The sequence below is a fragment of the Gossypium arboreum genome, chromosome 7, assembly GCF_025698485.1.
Source record: "Gossypium arboreum isolate Shixiya-1 chromosome 7, ASM2569848v2, whole genome shotgun sequence".
NCBI lineage: Eukaryota > Viridiplantae > Streptophyta > Magnoliopsida > Malvales > Malvaceae > Gossypium > Gossypium arboreum.
The window spans coordinates 103,616,330-103,639,565 of NC_069076.1; the positions used below are offsets into that span (position 1 = coordinate 103,616,330).

At 31.5% G+C, this 23,236-nt stretch overlaps 3 protein-coding genes across 6 annotated transcripts; 2 read left to right on the forward strand and 1 right to left on the reverse strand.

Moving 5' to 3' along the window:
• Positions 1-460: 460 nt before the first annotated feature.
• LOC108459834 (ATP-dependent zinc metalloprotease FTSH 4, mitochondrial-like) lies at positions 461-4,672 on the forward strand. Its single transcript, XM_017759231.2, has 7 exons — positions 461-664; positions 1,166-1,229; positions 1,329-1,592; positions 1,819-2,055; positions 2,144-2,265; positions 2,359-2,835; positions 3,186-4,672. The coding sequence occupies exons 1-7, from the start codon at positions 638-640 to the stop codon at positions 4,125-4,127; spliced, it is 2,133 nt and encodes a 710-aa protein (XP_017614720.1). The 5' UTR covers positions 461-637; the 3' UTR covers positions 4,128-4,672.
• Positions 4,673-5,967: 1,295 nt separating this feature from the next.
• Positions 5,968-9,287, forward strand: LOC108485366 (LOB domain-containing protein 22-like). Of its 4 annotated transcripts, XR_008286063.1 has the most exons (5): positions 5,968-6,452; positions 6,539-6,614; positions 6,705-6,855; positions 7,522-7,647; positions 8,871-9,287. XR_008286063.1 is itself a non-coding variant. In XM_053031230.1 (4 exons), the coding sequence occupies exons 1-3, from the start codon at positions 6,149-6,151 to the stop codon at positions 7,625-7,627; spliced, it is 561 nt and encodes a 186-aa protein (XP_052887190.1). In that variant the 5' UTR covers positions 5,968-6,148; the 3' UTR covers positions 7,628-7,647; positions 8,871-9,287. The 4 variants fall into 4 exon arrangements, 2 of the variants coding, with proteins under 2 accessions (XP_052887190.1, XP_017644688.1); XM_053031230.1 differs by lacking the exon at positions 6,539-6,614; XM_017789199.2 differs by lacking the exon at positions 6,539-6,614 and having other exon boundaries at positions 7,522-7,586.
• Positions 9,288-16,212: 6,925 nt separating this feature from the next.
• Positions 16,213-18,295, reverse strand: LOC108470793 (NDR1/HIN1-like protein 13). Its single transcript, XM_017772268.2, has 2 exons — positions 17,369-18,295; positions 16,213-16,554 (listed from the first exon to the last, which is right to left on the reverse strand). The coding sequence occupies exons 1-2, from the start codon at positions 18,117-18,119 to the stop codon at positions 16,454-16,456; spliced, it is 852 nt and encodes a 283-aa protein (XP_017627757.2). The 5' UTR covers positions 18,120-18,295; the 3' UTR covers positions 16,213-16,453.
• Between the last annotated feature and the right edge of the window lie 4,941 nt (positions 18,296-23,236).

The window sequence follows — 23,236 nt, forward strand, 5'->3', positions numbered from 1 at the left end:
ACACTTTTTTTAATGTGATATCGGTGTTATTTTTTGGTCAATGTGATACTTGTATTTGATAAAATTTTTAATGTTTAATTCATATTTTAGAATTAATTTAATAAAAATTTAGCTAATAATATTACCAAATAATTTTAATAAGATCAAACCCTAAATTTCAAATTAAATAAAACACGTTAGATTATATTTGATAAATTAAATGTAAAATTAACATAATTCACAATTAACATTAAATTTAATCTATTAATAAAATTATAAAAATTCAAATATAATAATATTAATAATTTCACAAAAATTCATGATATTCACATTTTAATCCAAAAGTATCTCCTAAAAGAAAATGACAACGTTGAAAGGGTCAAAAAGGGAAAAAGAAATGTAAAATTGAAAGGGCAAACATGTCATTTGGAGTAGAAGATCTTCTGCTACTGTTACTATAACCAATAAAACAAAAAACCGAACCGAATTTGCCATTTCCTCACTTACGGTTCGTTCTGCTCTCCAGAATTTCCTCTTTTTTACTCTTTCATTTTTCGCATTTTCCTTCATTTTCTAGCCAACCAAACACGCCTTTCAGCACCCATATAAGGAAAAAGATAGAAAGATCAGACCTCATTTTGGTCTCTGTAAAAAGGCGATGGCTTGGAGACGGTTAATCACTCAGGTTCCTTGCCTTCTTTCTTTTCTCCTGATTTTTAGGATTTTTTTAAGATTCTTTGCTCCGTTTAATATATTGGATTTTGCATGATATGAAACTTCTGAAAATTTGGGGGTTGTGGAAACCCTAGTCTTGAATATCTTGCATTGAACATTCCAAGTCGAGTTAAGTTTTAGCAGAGTAGGTAATTAAAAAAATATTGGAATTAGAATTCATTTGCTTATGCTGATTGAGGTACGGGACCTTTCATTTGCTTAAAGAAAAAGTTTTCTTAAGGGATTGAAAGCAATGACGTCATCCATCTATATATTTTCAATGAATTTTTGCATGAGATTGTGGTAGAAATGGTAAAGAATTGCATTAATCGGGTTGGTGTGTGGCTTAGTTAGTATATTGTGTGTGTTATTCTTGCTTACTAAAGAAGCAAATTGCATGTTAGACAGGGGTTTGAAAGTTAATTCTTTAGATAAACAAGTGAGATTTTTCTTCAACTTCATCTTAAAACAGGTTTCACGACAGCAATCGGAGTCGGGACGGATCGGTTGCTTGTTTAATAGAACTAATCTTTCTGGTATGTTTGTTTCTTTTTCAATAAAATACATGGATTACCCTTTCATTGTTCTCAACTCAAAAACTACTTTGCCTAAGCTGAAATCTTGTTTGGTTGCAGGTAATAGCCTTTTGAGTAACCAACAGAGGTTTAGGTCAAGCTATGTAGGCAGTTTAGCTCGAAGATTCCGAGATGCGTATGAATCTAGTGAAGTTGCTAATTTAAGAGAACTTTACCTTAGAAATGATCCTGAAGCAGTGATAAGACTATTTGAAAGTCAGGCATCATTACACTCTAACCGTTCTGCACTTTCTGAGTATGTTAAAGCATTAGTCAAAGTTGATAGGCTGGATGAAAGTGAGTTGCTTAAGACATTACAAAAAGGTGCATGGTCTTGTTCTTGTGCTTCTCTATCTCTCTTTAAAGTTTCACATTGCTTCTTTTTTGTTCTGTTTTTTTTTTTGTTTTCTTTTTCACTTTTCTGGAGAAATCTTTTAAGACATGCTTAGAAATTCTATGTTAAACTATAATTTGTTCATTTCATTCTGGACGGTTTCCACTCTTTGCCTTTATTAATATTTGTTTTCTAAGAGATTATATTAAATTACAGGTATATCTAGTTCAGCAAGAGAGGAAGAGATTAAAGGTGGACTTTCAGCTTTGCGAAATGTAGGAAAACCTACAAACAATGGTGCCCTAGGAACTGCTAGTGCTCCTATCCACATGGTTTCTTCAGAATCAGGGAATTTTAAAGATCAATTGTGGCGTATTTTTCGCAGTCTTGCACTTGGCTTCTTGTTGATTTCTGGTATTGGTGCACTTATTGAGGATAAAGGGATTAGTAAAGGTAGAGCCTTTAAGCAGCAAGTTTTTCTCTCAGTTTCAAATGGAGCATGTCTTTTTCTAAATTCTGACTGACTATATCCTCGTTTCAGGACTTGGTCTACAAGAAGAGGTGCAAGTGGTGGAATCTAACACAAGATTTAATGATGTCAAAGGTGTTGATGAGGCGAAGGCAGAGTTGGAAGAGATTGTTCACTACCTTCGAGATCCTAAGGTAATTGCTGTTTTGGTTTTCTTAACTTTGTCTCACTCATTCACTCACTCACACAACAGAAACACTCTCTAAATATGTTTGTCTTTATTGCAGCGTTTTACTCGTCTTGGAGGCAAACTTCCAAAAGGAGTCTTGCTTGTCGGTCCACCTGGCACAGGGAAAACTATGTTAGCAAGAGCTATTGCTGGCGAGGCTGGGGTACCTTTCTTCTCCTGCAGTGGCAGTGAGTTTGAAGAGATGTTTGTTGGTGTTGGAGCTCGAAGAGTGAGAGATCTTTTTTCTGCTGCGAAGAAGCGATCACCATGTATTATATTTATTGACGAGATAGATGCCATAGGTGGAAGACGTAATCCAAAGGACCAACAATATATGAGGATGACATTGAATCAATTGCTTGTTGAATTGGATGGGTTTAAACAGAATGAAGGAGTTATTGTGATAGCAGCAACTAATTTTCCAGAATCATTGGATAAGGCATTGGTAAGACCCGGACGTTTTGACCGTCGCATTATTGTTCCTTATCCAGATGTTGAAGGGCGAAGGCAGATTATGGAATCCCACATGTCAAAGGTATTATGTTGACTGTAGAAGTTAATTTCTTCTAGGAGTTTTGAGTTTAAGTTGACAGCTATTACTGGCAGATTCATCAGATTTGTGACAGTACATCAGGTGGACTGTGTTTGGCAGGCCCCATTGGAGCATGTTCCATAACATTTGGCTTGATGTTAGCTTTTCAAACATGATTCTAATTATTGTCTTTGCTGTTTTACATGTTGCTTTAGTTGCATCAACATTCTGTTGTCTAATTTTCCGTACTAGGTTTGTCTTATATTTATATTAACGATTAGTTTTTGTGATATTTTTGGTAGAATAATTGTGTGCAGCCATGATGTCTAACGATTCATTCTTGTTCATTACAGGTCTTGAAGGCTGAGGATGTTGATTTAATGATCATTGCTAGAGGTACTCCTGGATTCTCTGGTGCTGATCTAGCAAATTTGGTCAATGTTGCTGCTGTAAAGGCTGCAATGGATGGTGCCAAAGCAGTTACAATGACTGATCTAGAATTTGCAAAAGATAAGATCATATTGGGAAGTGAACGCAAGTCAGCTGTGATTTCTGAGGAGTCACTAAAATTGACAGCTTTCCACGAAGCTGGCCATGCCCTTGTTGCAATCCATACTAATGGGGCACTTCCTGTTCACAAAGCAACAATAGTCCCTCGAGGAAGCTCTCTTGGCATGGTGTCCCAGTTGCCTGAGAAGGATCAAACAAGCTTTTCTCGAAAGCAGATGCTTGCGAGGCTTGATGTTGCTATGGGAGGACGGGTTGCAGAAGAGCTTATCTTTGGGGAAAATGAAGTTACCTCTGGTGCAGTGTCTGATCTTGAGAATGCGACTAATCTAGCTCGAAGAATGGTTACAAGGTATGGCATGAGTAAAGAAGTGGGGCCTGTTACTCATTTTTATAATGACAACGGCAAGAGCATGAGCACTGAGACTAGACTTCTTATCGAGAAAGAAGTGAGGGAGTTGCTGGAGAGGGCTTATAACAATGCAAAAACCATTCTCACCACCCACTGTAAAGAACATTATGCACTTGCTAACGCATTGCTTGAGCATGAGACACTCACAGGAAGCCAGATTGAGGCTATGCTTGCCCAGTTCAACTCTCAGCAGCAGCAAGAACAGTGTGAACAGAGGATTGAACCACAGAATGGATCTAAGTCCAACCCTGTGCCTTCAAGTGCAATTCCAGCCGCATCTGCCGCCGCTGTAGCAGCAGCCACCGCCACCGCCACCGCCACTGCAACTGCAACTGCTGCAGCTAAAGGCAAAGGGGTTGCTCCCGTTGGATCTTAGCATGGAATGAGCTGGTAGGGTTTCTTGCCTGTTGGTCATTTATTTAACTGAATGTGCACATACATATATTCTTCTGCGGCCTTTAGGTTTTAGTAACCTGATTGCTGCTGCTGCTCTGCTGCCACTGGGTTTAGTTATGTACAACCTTGTGTCCGACCATGGATTGAAAGATATATAAGAAAAATGAGTGACTTTGCCATGGAAGTAGCAGTTGAGTTGTGGAGAAATGCATGGCTTCCCCCTCCACCCCAATTTTTCCTGAACACCCTTTTTGACAAATTTACTCGTGGTACAGTGGTAATGTTCCATTTAAGAGTATACTCCCCTTGGGATAAATTAGTAAAAAGCCTTAATAATAAAGTGCTATATTATCACCATTTTGCTGTTGGAGTATATTTTGATTACCTGGTCTTTGTGTTATTTTGGAAAGTAAAAAAGTCGGGAAATGCAGGGTCCCTTTTTGCCAACTTAAAAATGTAATAATGTAATGGAAGCTTTTAAACGAAATGCAGGTTTTGGGTAACTTTTGTTAATTTCTAAGAAAATTCAGCTCTTGAATTATACTCTACTTCGGTGTCAACTTTGCACCTTCATTCATTTTGGTATGGTACCTACCAGCCAATTAGAACGTGCCACCTTATTTGTTTAGATCTTTTGTCAATTTAATTATTATTATTATTTAGTTAAATTTAATCATTAATTTTTTTAAAAAGAGTAAAATTTAATTTAATAAAAGATTAATGGATTCATTAAATGTTTTTAAATAAAATGCACTTTTTAAAAGATTGAAAAATTGAGTGCGAAATTTAATTTTAGAAAAGTGGTTAATTTAATAAAAGATATAAAATTAAAAGTTGAAATTGTTATTATACCATTTTAAAAAGCATGGTCAATTTTATTTGGTTTTTGAGATCTTATTCTTTAAAATTTACTATAGATAAATATAATGAAAAATTTCAATGATGTGATTTTTAAATATATTTTATAAACTTTAATTAATTAAAATATTTAAAATAATTAAGGTGAAAGGTTAAAATTTTAACTAAAAATTATTAACTGTGATAATTCAAAGGAAGTATTTATCTTAGAAAATGGATAAATATAAAATTATACATAAATTTTGGGCTAATATATTTATAAGTGAACTTTAATTTGATATATTATACACGTAAAATTTTGATTGTAGTTTAAATATATACAAAAACTTTAATTTTGAAGCAATTGTGCATATTTAAAGAAAAAATACATCAACTTATTTTTATATTGAATAATAATAATTATTTGTATACGTGATATGTAAATGTAAAATAATGTTATATAGATAATGGCATTTATGGTTTGTGAAAATTAACTTAAATCAACATTGTATATATAAAATTGTACAAAATTAATATTTATATTTAACATTATATATTAAATTAAAGTTCATATTTTCAGCTTTATCCTCAAAAAATTTTGTTAGGGTACAGCCCAAACCAGACTTGGACCGTCAAATAAATATATACATTTTGTGTATTATAAAAATGTTAAAGTATATATGTTACAGTTTAAAGAAAAATAGTATTTACAAAATTAACAAAAAAAATGACTAAAACTAAAAAAACACAGAAAAAGAAAAAAAATAAAGGGCTTTCTATATATTTAACAAAAAGAGTTTAATTTAAATACTAAAAATACCTCTTTTCTAATAAAAGTTAACATCAAAATCAAGTAAGCAGATAAATTAAAGTTCAAAATGCAATTATCAAAATAAATAAATAAAAAATTGTTTCAAATTTTAAAAAATATATATTATTTTATTAATTTAAAAGAACGATTGCACGTAGAGTACCACGTTCCCTAATTTTTCTCCAAACAAAAAAGGAAATCAGTTTACAAAAAGAATGGCTTAGGGTTCCTTCTTTCTCTCTTTATTTTCTCCTGTTCTTATTTAATGTAATTCAGGGATTATTTTGCGGCTGGATTTCTGCAAATTATCCATGAAATAAAATTATTATATTAAGAGCACAAATCCCAATAGTATGCAAAGTCACACGGCGACCAACAGCGCCGCTGGTTCACAAGCTTGTGCTGTTTGTAAATTCCAACGTAGAAAATGCACCAATAACTGTCTTTTGGCTCCATTTTTCCCTGCTAATCGCCATAAAGATTTCCTTAATACCCGTAAACTTTTTGGGGTTCGAAATATTATCAAGCTCATTGAAAATCTTAACTTTCAGCAACGTGTTATTGCCATTAGAACCATCATTTTTGAAGCTAATATGAGGGCACAAAACCCCGTTGGCGGTTGTTATGGGTTGATATGCGACTTGAATAACAAAATCGGTGAGTACAAGACTCAACTTAATCTCGTTAATCAACAGCTTGCTATTTATAAATCACAGTCAGTTTTTACTCAATACCAACAACAGCAGCCGCAGAAGCAGTACAATGATGGTGGTGATCAGAATTTGGATGCTGGTTTTAGTATATTTGATGGTGGTGGTGGTGGGTCGTCGTCACCATTGTTGTCTGCCTATGATGTGTTTGAATCTAATCTTGTTAAAGCTGAATTGGAGGGTTCGAATGTTTTATCAGATGTGGATGAAGATATGAAGCCATTGTTTGGTGATAATAAGAGAGACCAATCGTTTTCATTTGATTCAGAAGGGCATGTTGTTTTCTCGGATGATAAGAAAGAGAAGCAAACATTTTGCGTTGACTCTGGTGGATCCAAAATTCAAAACAGGTTTGATTTTTGGGTTTATTTTTTATATTAACAAAACTGGGTTTTTTTCCCTTTCTTCTTTGGTTAGTATCTTGTGATTCCATAAGTTAGCATGACATTTTGATTTATTTTTTCTGATTGTCAATGCGAGTTTGAGGTGGTGTAAAAGGAAGTTTTATTGGTCATAAGGATTTAAATGCATTAAATGAATCCATTAATCTTTTTTTATTACTATAGTTATAAAGATTTAGGTGATGTTTTTTCAGTTGGAAAAGAATTCATTGCCTTTCTTAGATTGAAAAAAATAGTATTGAGAGCTTGCTCTCGAAATGGGTCTGATCCGGCTTGACTCCTGACTACTAGTAAATACTTTAATGAGCACTTTGAACATTTACTTCAATTCCAGGGCTAGTTGCATATGCTTTAGTAAGGTAAATTGGTTGTAAAAGATAAGATTTTCAAAGTATGAGTTTATACGTATGTTGGAGATAATTCATTTCCAGGGCTAGTTGCGTATAACTGGTTGTACTGTCCTCTGAGAAAAATTCTTAGTTGAAAGAATTGAAAGATGCATGAGAGTAGAAAGTTTGCAACGTATAGAAGAGTTAAATATAAGATCTTGTGAAACATATAGCAATCTGTTTGTTTTATAAATTGACAACTCAAAAGGCATTGTTTTTATTTCAGTGATCAACATGTGTCAAAGCAAAGGGGTGGCTTAAACCAACATCAGCTGAAGAATGATCTCAATGGTGGTGCTTCCATGTTTACTCTCACTAATGGCAAGGAATAGATAGATAGAACTGATTTTTGGTATCTTTTTTTTTCTCTAGCTATGATGTAAATATGGTTTTCACAAAGCAGGTTGTGCACAAAACAGAAAGTATTTCTGTTTACATGTTTGACAACAAAGGAAAAAGCTAAAGAATTAAAAGGGAAAATTGTAGCCTTTTGAAGTGTTAACTCCATTTTGGGTTTAATATGTTGGATTTTGCTCGATGATTTTATTGTAAGGTGAGTGAGTTAGGAAGAGTCGGAGTTTGTCTTTCAGGATGCTTGAAGCTAGTAAAATTGTAGCCGAGAATAGGGAGGTAAACCTAAAAGAGTTTAGGTAGACAAGGTGTGATGTAATATACTTCTAAGGAATCATGTTCAAAGGTTGAGTTATCCTTCAAGCTTTAAGCTTGATCTGATATTAATCTTCGTGTCAAAAGATTTAGTATTTTTTAATGCAATAGCTAAACGTGCAATTGAATAATCGAGATCAGGTATTTGGCTGTTATTAATCTTCAAGTCAAAAAATTTGTTATTCTTTTAGGACAGTACTCCATTGATATAGTGACAAGTAAAGCCAAAAATTATTTAGATGTGATTAATCACGTAATTCAGATTGAGTGCTTAAGTTGTCATCTATGCTTGCATTCAAAGAAAATCATTCTAAATTCAATAATTGAAAACTATATATAACTAGTATTATTTGAAAACTATATATAACTAGTATTATGCTCAACAAAGGGGAAGAAGAAATATTCAATCTTTATACTCAGTCCAAAGAAGTTATCTTAGAAGTATGCTTGAACTTGGTTATTTCTCTTAGATTATTCTGAATCTTGTTATGCTTTGCACATTATCAGAGGGATAGTTGCACATTCGAGCACGAAGATCTATTATTTCTATTCTTTTTCTAATTACATAAATTATTGTTGCTGTTATGTTTTACTTATCCTATGAGATTTCAACTTTATACATTGTAACTTGCTCATGAGATCTAGCTGTATATACATATGTTTTCAATTGTCAAAGTCAAGTTAAATATTTCTTTAGGTTGCATTTTAGAATTATTGTTTTGCTTTAGTACAAGTAAAAGTTGTGTGGAGTATGATGAGTCATCATCTTATAGATATTTTTGTACCGTGTTCATTTGGATTTATGTGAGTTTTTAAAGTATTGCATTTAGTTGCATAATTTGAGTATTAATGCATTGCGTCATATTTACATTTTATGTTAATTTTAGTTAATGCTTGTTATTTCAATAGGTGTTTTAGTCTTAATTAGATCCAATTTGGCAAGAGGAGCAAATTCGACTATGAGCAAAAGCAAGACGTGAACCGAAAATTGAAGAAAAAACATAGGAGCACTGAATTTACGTGCGCGCTGCGGCACCATGTTCCACAACACAAGCAAGTTGCGTTGCTTTATTGTCTTTTTGCTCCTGATTTCTATTCTTCACTCCCAAGTCGAATGAAGTCCTAATTAGATCAACACAAGACTAAATAACCACAATTAAGCCTTAGTTAGAAAGAAGAGAGAAGTGCTTAATTAGGTTTTAAGTTTTCTTATTTTTCTCTTTTTAATTATCTTTCCAAAGTAAGTGTACCAAAGCAGCTTGGATTGAAATTTAGAATTGTAATTGTTTAATAAGTTTTTTTAAGAAGTTTTTTTTTTCTCTTAAACTCTTTTCAATTATTGTTATGTTTGCTTTATTGTTTTTGTTTGTTGTTTCGATGCTCGTTATGAAATAATCGGCTCAAATAGTGGTGAAAGAAATCGAAAGTTAATGGGTTATTAATTGATACAGGTTATAGATAAGTTTAAGTTAGTAGCAAGATTAATTGCTCAATTCGTTCTTTATAATTAACCTAGGTGACAATTAGGTTAAAGAATAATTTAAGGGAGAGTTAAACGTACGGAGTGTTCGATTAACTTAACAATCTAGTTGAATAGTTACCTAAACTTGTTAAGATATACACCAACTTAGGTCATGGGGGTTGATAAGACATACACCAATGTAAAGTTCTCTAAACACCTGTAAGCTATACACTAATGCAGGTACCTATGTCACGGGGCTAGATCTTTTTTGTTGTGATCCCTGAGGCCTTAGGTGATCCGTTCATTCCAAACTCGCCTAATTCAGCCTATCCACCATAAGTGAGGATTCTTTTAAAACTCCTCCAAGGCACCAATTTGTATAGTGGAAGCGGTTATGCCAAAAGAAGTCACAAAAGAACAAAAAAAAAGCCATAGAAAAGAACGCACGAGAGATGTTTGAGTAAATGCTCTTAATATTCTCTTATTTACAAAGAATAATGAAACAATGAATGAAGTCGAGTTACAAGTGAGGGGGAGGCTCTCTATTTATAGTTGAGCTCTCCCAAAATCGACGGTAAAGATCAAGTTACATCAATGGACGAGATTAACTTATTCATTGATTTTAGAGATTTACAAGATTACATCATATCAAATCTAACCTAATCTTTACTAGATATGATTCCCTGTCAATCTTTTAAGATTAGTTCTCATACTTATCAAGATAGCCTAAGTTGTCATATCGTCATCATTGGGCCACCCAGGCTTCAATCTTATAAGCTTCTTCAACAGCTTATTAAATCGGGCCAGTTCTTGTGGGCCAAACAATCCCTATCTAAACAATAAACCTCCATTGGATGTATTTGGTGTGATGGTCACAGGCTTTGGACTGCGGCCCATGACATTCTCTCACACCCATTCTCGTAGCGCCCTCATTGCGTCTTTAAAATGACACTGACTTGATTTACATCGGTCTCGTCTCGATGCCTTAGCTTTTTCCTTTCTTCGAAACTTTTGCATTAGCTTACATCGCCTCTTAGTCGAACTGTCTCACTCATTTGTACATCTCGATGGCAAGAAGTTATGTCACTCTCTTACCCACATTTTAACTTGCTTAGAATAGAATCATCTTAATTCACAATACTTGGCTTCGAATTGTCCACAGTCCCTCGATCCCCTTCCTTAAGAACTTTGAAAGGGTTCCCTATGTTTTTGTCAAGTTAACAAGTTAGAACACAAAACACTGTTAGTGTTTAGAATGTACCTTCCTCGTTGTGTCTACTCGGGTTAACTGTCCAACTTGCATTACCACTTTCCCATAGCTTGATGCACGCCTCACCTCTCTCATGGATGGTAGCTGATGTGTCAACAAAAATGAGCCTCATTGATCCTAGCTTCAAGGTTTGCATCGCGACTTCTTCTAATAAATCCGATGCCAAACTCACCTCTCCCATGGGTGAAAGCCTTGCCGACGACTCGGCCAACTCTGTCGCTTTACTCAAATTGAGTCTCATTAGTCCCAGCTTCACTGTTTTTATTGCAAATTTTTCCTCTAAGTTCGATGACAAACTCACATCTTCCTCATGTGGAATCCCCTTCGAGACTCAATAAGCTCCGATATTGCCTTTTCTTTGACCACAACTGACTTAGATTGCTTTAGACAGTTTCGAAACTCATGCGGACCACAGCACAAGAAGTATTTTACTCTCTTCTTTTTTCTCCTCTTTACCCTCTTGCTTCGACATTTCCCTTGCTCGAACCAAGCTTCTTGGGCTCGTTGTCTACTCCATCGTCCCTTTCAATGACAAACTTTTCGGACACTTCCGCAACCTATGCGAACCATGACACAAAAAGCACTCCAATGGCTTCTTTTTGTTTTCGGCCTCCTTGGCTTCGACACTTCTTGCGCTCGAACCAAGTCTTAAGGCCTTACCTTCCGGTTTCTCCTTCTTAGAAAGTGCGAATTTCTTCAGCCATTTCTTCAACATATGAGGACCGTCGCAAAGAAAGCATTTCAACTTGTCCCTCTTTCTGTTGGGTTTCTTATTCCCAACTTGTGGTTTACCACCATCGTTACTGTTGCCATTGCTATCATTATCTTCCTTGTATTCTTTTCACATACGTCCCTTTATTCGGACTTGAAAGATCTAAGTTTGTCTTTCTCTAGACCATGCTTGACCACGGACTCCGCTACTGTTATGACTTCCGACAGCTTTGGACACCTCTTGTTTCACTTCCTGTCTGACCTAAAACTTCAATCCATTCTTAAAAATAATCAATGCTTCTTTCTGGTCACATCTGAAACTTGGAGCATGATTTCCTTGAACTCTCGAACATACTCCTCCATCATGCCCTGTTGCGTTAACCATCGCAACTTTGCTTGAGCTTCTTCCTCAGCAAATTCTGGGTAAAATTGTCCCTTCAACTCACATTGGAACTCTTGCTACGTCTCAATCTCAATTTGCCTTTTATCTGTAGACCTGCCTCGCTACCATAAAAGCGCAATATTAATAAGAAACATTGAAACAGTATTTACCTTAACCACATCGTCTATGATGCCTTTGGCACAGAAGTAGTTTTCCATCCTCCAGAAGAAATTATCCACATCGTATGCAGACCTTGTCCCCACAAACTCTTTTGGCTTTGAGACATCCTCGTAATTAAGTGCTGCATTTGACACTCCTTTCCCCACAGCTGCTCGACACAAGACCAGGTTTTCTCAAGCTCTTTTATTCTTGTGTTCAAAGCCATTGTCGTGGTCATTGTTTCCTCCTTTAAAGCCATCACCATGGCTTTGAAAGCACCGTTCCTTTTCGTCAGCTTATTCCTGTGTGAATTAAACAACTCATTTACCTCATCCATAGTGGAATCAAGAAACATCTTCACATAATCTCTAGACTGCTCCTTTCAGTTGTCTATGCGATCCTCGACCACATTGAGTGACTCCTTTATGTCTTTCATGGATCCCTCGAGTTTATCCATACATTCTTCAACAACTGGCAGCATCTCCCTCAAAGGGACTAATTTTCTGGCCCACCTTTATTCGAACTCTTCTTTCGACATCCCAACAGTGCCTTCACAATCAGTAGCTCGTATACCACTTGTCACAAGGCTAGATCTTTCGTCTCGCGATCCGTACGGCCTTAAGAAATCTGTTCGTTCCAAACTTGACTAAGTTAGCCTAACCACCACAAAGTGAGGATTCTTTTAAAACTCTTCCAATGCACCAATTTGTATAGCAGAAGCGATTATGCCAAAAGAAGCCACAAAAACACAATAGAAAGCCACATAAAAAGAACGCACGAGAGTTGTTTGAGTAAATGCTCTCAATATTCTCTTATTCAAGAAGAATAATAAAACAATGAATGGAGTCGAGTTACAAGTGAGGGGAAGGCTCTTTATTTATAGTTGAGCTCCCCCAAAACTGACGGTTAAGATCAAGTTACATCGACGGACGAGATTAGCCTATCCCTTGATTTTAGAGATTTACAAGATTACATCATATCAAATCTAATCTAATCTTTATAAGATATGATTCCTTAACAATTTTTAAAATTAGTTCCCATACTTATCAAGATAGCCTAAGTTGTCATATTTTCATCATTGGGCCACCCAGGCTTCAATCTAACAGGCTTCTCCAACAGCTTATTAAATCAAGCTAGTTTTTGCGGGCTAAATGATCCCCATCTAAATAATAGACCTCTATCAGATACATTTGGTGTGATGGTCATGGGCTTTGTACTGCGGCCCGTGACACCTACATCTTGATACCATTTTAGTCATGAACCATTGACTTATCAATAACTGAATGAATCTCATTAACTAAAGATAAGCACCACCACTATGATTTATTTTGCATTGCAGGTTCAATTACCAAATTAGTTATTTTATTTCTTCGCTTTAATAATTAATTTTTACTCTTTTGTAAATTGATTTATTTATTCTTAGTTAATTTTTATATTTATATTAGTTTGATTAAATTCTTGATGTTTTTATTTTATTATTTTATAAGTTACAAAATATTTTAGTAAAACCGACTTTTGGAATACTTCAACGAAAATATTTTGTTGTAATTTATTACTTGGCAACAATCTCATGTACTTGTAAGTAGTGGTAGAAAATGGTAACGACTATTGAGCTTTGAATTTATATATTAATTTTCACCATTATTTTTATATCCACTTTTCTCACATCAACTATACTTGGGAATTCCAATGAAATTGTAGGAAGAGTTTTGGCTTTTACCCTGGTCTTAAGGGGGTATTTATAGAAGGAGGGATGTCGGGTGGATCCCAATCATTGAGTAAAAGTGTTATGATAGGGTGGCTGATGTTAGGGCATTATTAGAGTCGACTTGAAGGGATTAGATGAGGAATCTATTAATATAATGGATTGATGAGTGCATTATTAGAGTCGACTTGAAGGGATTAGATTAGGAATCTGTCAAATGTGATGGATTGATGAGTGTTGTTAGGACGTGAGGCCAAACTGACTAGATTGTGTTGCTAAGTCTCTACTATGGTTGATTGTATAAACTATTTTTTAGAAAATATGAATTCCACACTAACCCTTTAAAAGATTGTTGACAATTACAACTAATTATGCTGATTATTTGAGTTTGCTTTTGTTGTAATGTACATATATTGGCATTGACGATTTACATGAACCGCAAATTTAGCCATTAGCCCCCAAACCCAGCCGATTGGCACCCCTTAGATCGGCCGAAAAATGGTTTTCTTGGCAATATGCTATTGAAGCAGACAAGACCATGTGAAAATGCTGTATTCCTTTTTTTTAACTGCTTCTAAGATTTTCTCCACTTATCTTCTAGCTTTCAGCATTGTCCCTCTCACCCCCTCTTGTGTACGTCTCTTGATAAACTTTCATAATCTAGTCCCTGCGGTACAAAATAAGTAAATAACAAAAATAAAAAATCGAAAATATTGAAATTAGAATTTTGAACACTTTGAATATAATATCATAGTTTGTTTGTTTTTGTTTCATAATAATTTGTTCTTGGAGGGTATGCCAAGATTTGATTGACCCATCTTCCATGCATTGAAGCATCCAATTTGAGATTCTTGTTCCTTCATGGTGTGACACCATCTTCTGCCTCTCCATCCATTATTACCTTTCCATTTTGTGTCCCCCATGCACCCATTTCTCTTGAGGTTGAAAATCATCCTATCAAAATAAAAAAATAAAAAAAAAAAACTTTAACATTCATATGCTTGTACTCTAGCAACATCGAATGATGTAAAATTTTGATTATCTTAATCATCATAATCTCAAATTTTAAAATTTTTAAAATTTTACGTATACAATTTAAATTTTATTTTGGTTTGAGTGATTTGCAATACATAACACTATATATATACGCATCGTATGTATGTGAAAACCATGTATTTAATACATAGAGATATATTTAAAATTAACATACAACTAATAATGAAACATATTATTTGAAATTAATTAATAATAACACATAAAATATATACGATATTAAAAATTAAATTAAATTGTGAGTAAAACGAAATTTAATCATGTAAATACATAATATTAAGAGTACTAAATGAATACAATTCTTTAAGATTGTGTTGTCATTAATCTTGAGTTGGTGTCGAGTTACATTAGATTAAATTGTGAAACCAAATTTAATCAACAACACTCTTAAAATGTACATATTAAAATAAAACTGTGGTCAAATGATTAATTTAAAGTTTTACTAATGCAATTAGCAATAGATTCAAATCTCATTATATATATAATTTTCTTAAATGAATTAATACTCGGTTAACTTGTGATAACAATTGATTATATGTATAGATTAATATATATTATTAGACGGTCCAAAAGTTAGGTATAGATGTGAAATAATCAATAATGTAGTTGTTATTGTTGTCACAATCCCTATGGTCCTTTTGTCACATTTCCTATGGTTTTTTTTAGTGTCTTCATTGCTCTTGATTTAACTTACCAAAGAGGCAAAAGACCAGCCAAATGGTCCAAACCCATAAATGGCAGTGAACCTCAGTGGGATTTTATATATAAATATAAGTATATTTATGTGTGTGTCAAATTGTATAAAATATTCCTATACTATGTGATTTTTTCAATTTAATATATTTATCGTAATTTGATTATTTTAATCTCAAATGTATATTTTAGTTTTCAGATAAAAAATTTCCCATTAATTTCATCAAATAATTCGATGTAAACATATGTACTTTCTGCATTTAAAAGTTTTGCCCCAAGACAGAAACCATACATTTCAAAATGTAAAGAATTTAAAATAATAAATTAAGAGTAGAAGGATTAAATCATAAAAACGTATTTTACAGGGACCTTGGATAGAATTTAGAGAGAGATATAAAGTGTTTAAATAAGAAAAGAAGGGAAAAAATCTGACAAAATTCCAACTGCCCCTGTATAAGCAGACCAATAAGACACAGAAACCACGTGCACTTGAAATTACTCTCTTTCGCCATCATGGGATGCACTTGACTCCCATTATTTATTACATCATATGTCACATTGACAACTCTCATCTTCTGCCCTTTTCTTTTTATTTTATTTTATTTAAATTAAAAATATAATATTAATAATTAAATTCATAACATTGTAAAATTTGGGGCATTAATTAAATTCTTTGTCTGCAAACTTTTTTTTATTAAAATTTATATTTATGCTTATTTGATCTTAAATGAAATTAAACCATTAAATTAAATAATAAATTTATATTCAAATTTTATAACTAAAGATAATAATTTCGAAAAAATTTATTTGAGGGTTCTACCAGCTTAAATCGGATTCAATCAAAATTTAATAACTTAAAAAGAGTTAAATTACACTAATTACATCACAAAAGAATATTAAAGAAATAATTGCAAGTTGCAAACTTATGAATTTCTTCCAGTACTTTCAAGTTTCTAGACTTTTTTTTTTTTTAAATTTCCTGCATGGAACAGTTTGGATTCAGATTCACGGAAAGCAAGAGAAAAAAAAAGCTGAAAAATCATTAATTTCAGTACTTTCAGGCACATTCTAATATCATAAAAATAAAAAATTCAAATATAGCCCTCAGTAATATACGATTGGTATACTGCTCATCACGCAATGCCAAGCACACTTTTTCTGGGGAAAAAAAGAGAGCCAAAAAGCATTAATTTAATATTCCTTTTCTTTATGGTGATCGTAAATAAAATTATAAAACCTGTCACACAAGTAGATGACTTTTAGCAAAGTAAATTTTTATATTAATGGGTTATTAATTTTCTTTTATAACATTGCATTTCATTAAATAAAAATGAAAACCCAAATTCACTTACAACATAAAATATCTTCATAATAAAAAAATTTAACAAAAAAAAGCCCCTAATTTCAACTTGTTCTTGAAAGACTAATTCACCCTAGATCTGCTTGCTAATTGATCCTTCAATTGTTTCATGACATTATCTTAGAACCCCCCCCCAAAAAAAAAAAAATTCAAAAGCATGGAGAAATCAAGGAAAAAATAATACAAGTAAATGAAAAGTCAAATTATTGTTTTATCGGTCTACTATACTTAAAATTAAGGGTTTAATCTTTATACTTTAATCTATCATAATTTGATCCTTTATCCTTATAATATCATTACTTAATTCAAATAATTAATCATGTAACTATTGCTAATCATTCCGATAAAATAGTAATAGTGTTAACTAATTGAGTTAAGTAATGATATTATAAAAGTAAAGGGATAGAATTATGTTAAATTAAAATATAATGACTAAATTCTGAATTTTAGCATAATAGAAAGACCAAAACCGAAAATTGACCTAAAAACAAATGGAATTAAAGGTACTAAATTGAGAAATTTTGTGGTCTCAAAAAGTCCATTTCCAGATCTTGATCCGAAGATCGACCTTACACTTGGACCCTGAAACATTGGCCACCGACGGTGACTTACCTTTGGGCACAGTCCCTTTAATGTCATCACACGTAACTCTAATCCCCACTTTCTTGCTCTTCAATCCATCCATTTTCACTGTCACTTTAGTATCCATCTCAATTTTCAACGGGATCCCATTTTTCTTCTTCAGATCGGGTCTCAAGTTGTTGACGGTGTCGGCATCTAGATCACTTGATGTCGTTATTACAACTCCCTTGAATGTTGTCTCGTTTTTTCTGTTACTGATGAACGCCGGCAATGTGCCGTTGCCTATAAACACATCGTTGTTACTTGTAACGCATGAGAGGGTGAATGGGTCGTAAGTGAAGGTGAGGTGGGAATTTGGGTTTTTGGAAGAAAGGGTTAAGTTGAAAAGGGTTGAGAGATGGGAGGAGGTGGAATCGGCGGTGGTGGTTAGGTTTAAGCGGTGGATACGGAGGGAAGCGAGGGTGAAAGAGGGGCGGTGAGGGCGGTAAAGGACGTAAAGGATGGAACCAGCTATGGCAACTAAAAGGGCAAGGATAAGGATGATGAGGATGGTCCAGAAACAGCAGCAGCAGCAGTAGTTTCGGCGGGGACGGTGGTGGTGACGGCGGTTGTAAGGCTGACGGTAAGGTTGGCGAGAAGTGGGGTTGTAGAGATTGGATTTTGTTGCTCCACCGTTGGTTGCAGTTGTTGTAGCAGCTGGGGGTCCGGCAGTGGCGCCGTTGGCTGGGGGCGGGGCGGCGGTTGTGGTGGCGGCTGGTTTAGAGGAAGGGAAGACAGACATTGTTAAAGAGAAAAAGAAACAGTGGCGGAGTGGTACGAGAAATGGGAGAGTCAAAGAGATGAGATTTGTGGAGAGAAAGAAGAGTGAATTTGAGGAGAGGAATGGAAGGGAAAAGTACACTCCAACCAATGGAGATGCTGCCACCTCACTAGAATATGAAAATTTTATTTTATTTTCTCATCATATATATATATATTTGTGGATAATCGGATTGATTGTATTAAAAATTAGTTCGGTACCATTTTAGGAAAGGGTGTTTAATCGATTGACCAAAAAATTAATATAAATCAATTGAATTAAAAAAAAATAATTAAATCAATTGAATTAGAATTTTAATTTTCTTTTATTTTTATGATTTTTTAATAATGTATTTATTTCTATTGAATGAACTAGTTAAATGGGTTAGATCGATTAGACCAACAAACAGATGACCTTATCAGTTCTACCAATGATTCAATTTTGAAAATATTAATCATTAGATCTAGCTATAAGTTCAAGCTTAATGGTATCGTTGGTATTCTAACATATAAGAATATATGTATTCGAATGTGGTTATACGCATAAAAGTAGTAAGAACTATATCAAGAAATAATAATGTAAATTCAAATTTATTGTAGAACATTTTAAAAATTAAAATATGTCACAAGTCAATGTAATATTTGTAAATTTAAAATTTAGTCTTGTACTTTTATTTTAAAATTTCAATTTTTTAATTTTAAATTTCTAAATTCAGTTTAATAATTAAAATTATTATGTTATTTTTAATTACATTGCTAGTTACATTGAGATTTTATAACTTCGATGCCAGAGATTAATAATATAACAATATTTTGAACCTGAATAAAAGGACTAAAATTAATTTAATTTATAATTAATGCCGAGGTCAATAATATACTAATATTTTGAGAAATTAATTAAATGTAATAACCCACATAAATATTTAAAACTTCAATGTAATTTTTTTTTACAGTTTACATTTATTATAGAATCTTCATACACGTAAAAGAGTTCTAATAGACTTATATTTTTAATCTCCAAAAGAAAACTCACTCCATATATTATTACATGTGATTATGATATGATTATGATATGAAAGTGAAATAAACCTTCAAATATTAATATATTGTATGAATATATTATATTAATATATTGTATGAATATATAGTATATTAGCACCATATATAAATACTCACAGATAGATTCGATTGAGTTTTAGTTCGATTGGTACAAGTATTGTTGTTAATACATGAGAATGTGGGTTTAAGTGCATGCATTATCCTCCTATTTATAAGCTTGAAAGGGTTATAAATAATTTTAAGTATTATTCTGTAAAAAAAAAAGAACAAATATGATCGAAACTATATATAGTGAGATTATTCAAAAAATTAAAAATAAATTTATATTTTTAATTCATGATAAAAAGATTTTAATTTTTAAAAATTTGAGACCAAAATATCATTTTAAGCTAAATTTGGCTTTTAACCTTTAAAAAAAAGTCAAATTTGACAATCAACCTTTCAACAAAGGATTGAATTTTTGATTTTTAATTGAAATACCGACAAAAATGTTAAATTTTAAACATGACAACCCTTACGGTAATCCACGTGTATTTATTAATATATATATATATATATATATTCTTAATAGTGAACTAGTAGATATCATACATTACAATCATTATACTTTATTTATTAATATATTAATTATGGTTACAATTATGATTATGGTTGATGTTGCAATCACTTTTCATGAATTATTATAATTATGATTTATAAATTTATTTTAACATAATATATTTACTTATTAATATATAAGTTGTAATAAAAGTGAGAATTGTAATAATTTATCATAATTTTACGAGAATTGAGACTAAAAATATTAAAAGAACTAAAACTATTAAAAAACAAATTCTATAACAAGGACAATTGAGTAAAATACTTCTAGATAACCTTATATTCCGTCAATCAAACACTTGAATTTTATATTCAAGCCAAATAAATTAAATAAGATAATCTCACATTCTACCTATAATATTACATTCCCGTAATCCTATTATGAAAAGTAATGTAAGATTTAGAAACTAAAGACTCCAAAATTAAATTAAGACATGCATGTCGAATCTTATAAAAGAAAAAACAAGGCTAAAATAATAATAATAAAAAATCCTCAACTTCAAGGCAAAGACAATAATTTTGTTTAGGGGTTTCGGGGTCAAAAGATAAATATATTGCGTTAAAAATATTTAAATTAAATTATATATTTTTAAAAAGAGACCGAAATTAAAAAATTTTCATTTAAGGAAAGATTTAAAATGCTTAAATTTAATATTTTAATTATTGGAGGGCCTTCTATAGATATTTCACCATTTGGCCAAAAAGGCCAAGGCCCCCGCCTCTCCTCAACTTTGGATAAGTCCCTTTTTTTTTCTCTCTCTGAACATGCTCTTAATTTTTAACGTAAACTAAAAATAACCCATTATCTTTAGAATATGACAACATAAATCCCTAACTTTTAATTTATATTTAAATTAACCTTTAAAATAACCCAGCCTTTCATTTAAAATAAGGTTTACGCTCAAATAAGGGCTTATATATTTTGAATTCTATTATGCAAGGTTTTCGAAATCGATTTAGACAATTTGGTCAGTGTGTTCGGTTTGATTTAATAAATTATTAAAAATTAAATATATTAAAATTAGAGAAAATTTGTTTAAACAGTTTTTAGCTTAATTCAACCGGGTCCAGTTTGTACTAATTTTACGGGTCAATCGATCCAACCTTTTATTTCAGATCAATACCATGATCGATTCTCAATCTAATATCGATTGATCCGATTCGAAAAACGATTATAGGATTTTAATAAAATAGTAATGATTGAATCTCTAATGTATATTATGAAGCTTTAAATCCATCATTGGGTTGACCATTCAAATAAAGATTTAAGAAAATATGATTGATTTTGTTCTTTTAAGGCAAGAATTAATGAAAGGTGGAGCAAAAAGAAAAAATATATAATTACTAGTTAAATCACCCAGTTCCAGTTGTATTAACTTAAAACCCAAGTTAATTTATGACTTCATTAATTAACAAAAGCAGGTTTCGAGATTGGAGGATCCACTAATTAAATAAGCTGTTCACATATTAATGGCTTTGATTATCAAAATCATTAATTTTGTACTTTCCTTAACACTCAATGTCCATTTCAAGGCTTTAGCCTTCACTTTTTCTGCTTTCTCCTACCTAATTCTTAGATTAGACAAGTTTATTACCATCAACAAAATATTCATTATTTTTTCAGCCAATAAAATATCTAAAATTTTATATTTTAAAGAAGGAATCTGGGTAATTTGGTATCCAGATTTAAAATTATAAAATTAAAAATAAATTATTAAAAACAAAAATATTTTAAGAAAATTTAAAATTCCACTCAAGTGAAAGTCAAAACAATACAACAAACTAGTGAAAATTTTAATTTAAAAATAGTTTCTTAAACACATTTTAAATACATATCATAACATATATATATTATTCTACCAATTTTATTTCTACAATTTCTTGACATATTTTAATGAATATTTCATTATTTAAAACTAATAATTCGTTATTTATATTTTATTTAAATATTTTATTAAATTGATGTCATAAGTCAACAGACCATCAATTCAATTAAATACTTTTTATATACAAAATAAATTATATTATTAATCAGCATGTTTTTATCTTTTATATTCATAATCAACATGTAAATCAGATTTTTACTGCTGACTAAACTCTTTCCAAGGTTAATATGATTGTGTTTACAAATTCAAATTTAATATTTAATATTTTTATTTATTAAAATTAGCAAACTTAACATTTTTCTAGTGTTTACATTATAGTATCATATATTATTATTAATTTAATTTAATTTTTGTGCTATAAATTATATAATATATACTAAAATTTCAAAAAGTCTTCCAAAAAAATTAAAATATCAATTAAACTTCTTATTAAAAGTGTACTCAATTGAATCTTTTAAATCATGATTTGTACTAAATTAAACTCCTTAAATTCATTTTTCCATCAAAGCCGTTAATGAGTCACTAAGTACGAAGTGGCATGAGTAATTGATAAAAAGAAAAAAACGATGTGAAGGATTTAATTGATTTTTCTATTATTTTATGAAAATTTAATCCTATTTAAAAAATTAAAATATAAAAATATTGAAACATCATTAAATATTATAAATTATTATAAATTATTAAAATGTTACAAATAAACTATGAATAAGTTATAGAAAAATTATTAGAATTTAGTAACCTAGTTTTATTTTCAGAAATTTAGTCTTTTATACTTTTTAAATTTTAAAATTCCTTTGCCGTAATTCATTTAAAATTAAAATAAACACACTTGGAAGTCATGTAACAAAAAGAAACGATATAATGAACCTAAATTTAATAGAAAAACTTTAACGGTGTTAATAATTAGACTTATATTTTAATTTTAAAAAATAAAAAGACTAAATTCGTTGAAATAAAAATAAAGAAACTACATTTTGAATATTTAAAAATATAGACACTTTTTAACCTAATCAATACACGTCTTAGCATCCCTTTTGAAGTTATATGCCAAATAGAAAATCTTGGTGAAAGAACCATGAATTGAATTGGCTTAGTTAATGAAATTAGAGTTTGTCCTTTTTTCTAATTATAATGAAACTCTTGTACTAGAAATTAGATTGTATTGTTTTTTACTAAAAAATGGGTAAATTAATTAGTTAAATCAAAGAGCAAATTATTTTTTTATTAAAAATTTCATTCATTTTTACTGTTAAAAACCGGTCCATATATGTCAACATGATGTATATGTGGCATGCTATGTATCACTATTCGATTATCGCGTCAGCCACACAAATTTTTAACAGTACAAATGGATCAAATTTTTAACAAAAAAAATACCAAAATGCTCTTTGAATTAAGATACAAAGACTAATTTTTTAATTTTTAAGTAGAGGGAACAAATTTAGGAAAAATTTTCTCTCATTTAAAGTTTCACTTAATTCAACTTTAAATTTTATTAAAATTTAATGTAATCATTATATAAAAATTATTAATTGCAAAAAGAAAAATCTATAACAAG